This window comes from Plutella xylostella, chromosome 18, assembly GCF_932276165.1.
Source record: "Plutella xylostella chromosome 18, ilPluXylo3.1, whole genome shotgun sequence".
Taxonomy (NCBI): Eukaryota; Metazoa; Arthropoda; class Insecta; order Lepidoptera; family Plutellidae; genus Plutella; species Plutella xylostella.
The window spans coordinates 27,995-30,460 of NC_063998.1; the positions used below are offsets into that span (position 1 = coordinate 27,995).

The 2,466-nt window shown below is 47.2% G+C and overlaps 1 protein-coding gene across 1 annotated transcript; it reads left to right on the forward strand.

The window, feature by feature from the left end:
• Positions 1-1,725: 1,725 nt before the first annotated feature.
• On the forward strand, positions 1,726-2,466 carry LOC125489899. Its single transcript, XM_048627470.1, has one exon. It carries the CDS (start codon positions 1,726-1,728, stop codon positions 2,464-2,466), a length of 741 nt encoding a protein of 246 aa, XP_048483427.1.

The following is a 2,466-nucleotide window of genomic DNA, read 5'->3' on the forward strand; positions in this document are numbered from 1 at the left end:
TTAGCTATTATGACAGTAGGGCCCAGCAAACCTAGCGGGTCAAAAATTTGTGAAATTGTAGACAAAATTGTGCGTTTAGTAACGGGAGTTATGTCCTTAACTTGTCTTGTCGAGTAATTTAATTCATCGGAATTGTTAAACCACCCCATACCTAAAGTTTTCGTTTGACAATTATCACGGACAATTCCACGGAAGCCTTTTGGCAGAGAACTGGAGTTGTTTTGTGCCGAATATGACTATAAATACACCGATAGACTGCTATTACCGCCGGACTCGTACACATACGTTAGCGACGCTCACAACACTACATCGTGGCTCGATCATTGTCTGGCTACTGAGCGCACGCACGGAGCGATACGGAGAATTGACATAGACTATAGTGTCTCATGGACAGATCACCGCTCATTACATCTTGAACTAGATATTGATACATTAACATCTCACAACGAAAACCAGCCGAAATGCAACCAATATGCGTGGAAGCCTCGGTCAATGCTCCAAATTAATCATTACTCAGAAATTGTCGAAACCAATTTACATCACTATCTCACACAAATAATTGACGTTTCAAATATGAATGAAAACTCAATCGACAATCTTTGTAGCAACATAATAACAACAATGCAACAGGCTTCTATTCAAGCATTTACAAAAAATACATCTGCAAGCTCGAGGAGGCGAAGAATACCAGGCTGGAATAAACACGTCGCCGATTGTTATGCCGCCTCTAAGCGAGCGTTAAGTCTATGGCACGAATCTGGCCGGCCGGTTAGTGGGGATATCGCGGAGAATCGCAAACAAAAACGCAAAATGTTTAAAAACTCGCTTAAGGACTGTCAAAAAAGAAAAGATCAAATACTCATGGATAAATTAGCGAATGACATGGCATGTAAAAACTGTTCGAGCTTTTGGAATCGCACCAATAGCTTAATCAAGGCCAAGAACGTACTTCCTTCTCACATTAACGGGATTACGGACGATAAAAACATTGCAGAAGATTTTAGTGCCATGTTTACACAGCCCCCACCACCTACCTCACAAAACATGTCAACACATCCACAATCGAACCACTCGATACCTAATGATAAAGACCGTACAGCTATAACCAGTAACACCTTGTGTAAAATAATAAAAGAGATGGCCAGAGGAAAATCACCGGGGCTTGACGGTCTTTCTATTGAGCACATACAAAACAGCGGCATCTATACAATGCAAGCACTTACACTATTATATAGCTCCATATTAACCACCTCTCACATTCCTAAGATACTTGCACAAACAGTGGTTACACCAATCCTCAAAAGTGCAAAGAAGGATAAATCGAGCTCCGGCAATTATCGACCTATAGCACTGGCCTCCATCATCGCTCGACTACTAGAAAAGGTATTGCACTCTATGGCTGAGGTATACTTAACTTCCGAGCCAAATCAAATGGGGTTCAAACACAGTCACTCTACTGTAACGTGTGTGTATACGCTAAAACAGATAGCCAGCTACTACAAAAAACGAAAAACCTCAATCTACGCCTGCTTTTTAGATCTTAGCAAGGCTTTCGATCGTGTAGCACATGAACAGCTATGGAATAAAATTGAAAATCGAGGCGCTCCTACCGCCATTGTAAAGGTGCTAAGCGCCTGGTATAAAGCACAGAGAAACGTTGTGCGATGGAATGGTGTACTGTCGGAGCCAGTGGGATTGAGCTGCGGCGTGAGACAGGGTGGTAGCATGTCCCCGGTCCTGTTCAACCTGTACATGGACGATCTGAACAAGCAGCTCACACAGACCCAAGTCGGATGCTCCATGCACGGGACCATGGTAAACAATATCTGTTACGCGGACGACATGGTCCTGCTGGCCCCCTCCATCTCCGCGATGCGCGAGCTTCTGTCGGTGTGTGAGAAGTATGCAGACGATCACAATATGCAGTACAACGCGGACAAATCGGAGTATATGATCTTCCAGTCAGAGAACACACCTACAACTGATCTCCCATTAATACTGAAAGGAGAAACATTACGGCGGGCTGAAGAAGTGAAATATCTAGGCCACATTATTAATTCTAGACTTTCAGATGATGCCGACATTGAACGCCAACGAAGAGCCGTGACGGTGCGTGCTAACATGCTGGCGCGGCGCTTCCAGCGCTGCAGCGGGGAGGTGAAGCGCCAGCTGTTCCTCACGTACTGCACCAGCGTGTACACGGTGGAGCTGTGGAGCTCGCACACGGTGGAGGCGATGCGGCGCATGCGCATGCAGTACAACCACGCGTGGCGCGCGCTGTTCCGCCTGCCGTACCACTGCAGCGCCAGCGGCATGTTCTCTGCGGGGCGCGCGCCGGGCTGGGCCGCGCTGCTGCGCCGGCGCTCTGCGTCCACGCGCGCCGTCATCTTCGCGTCCGACAACCCCATACTGTGCGCGGTCCGCCAGTGGCCGGAGAGCCCACTACACGATACATGGAGGAAATAA

Excerpts from the sequence above, each read along its gene's own strand:
- LOC125489899 (XM_048627470.1), top strand. The coding sequence starts at position 1,726 with ATGTCCCCGGTCCTGTTCAACCTGTACATGGACGATCTGAACAAGCAG.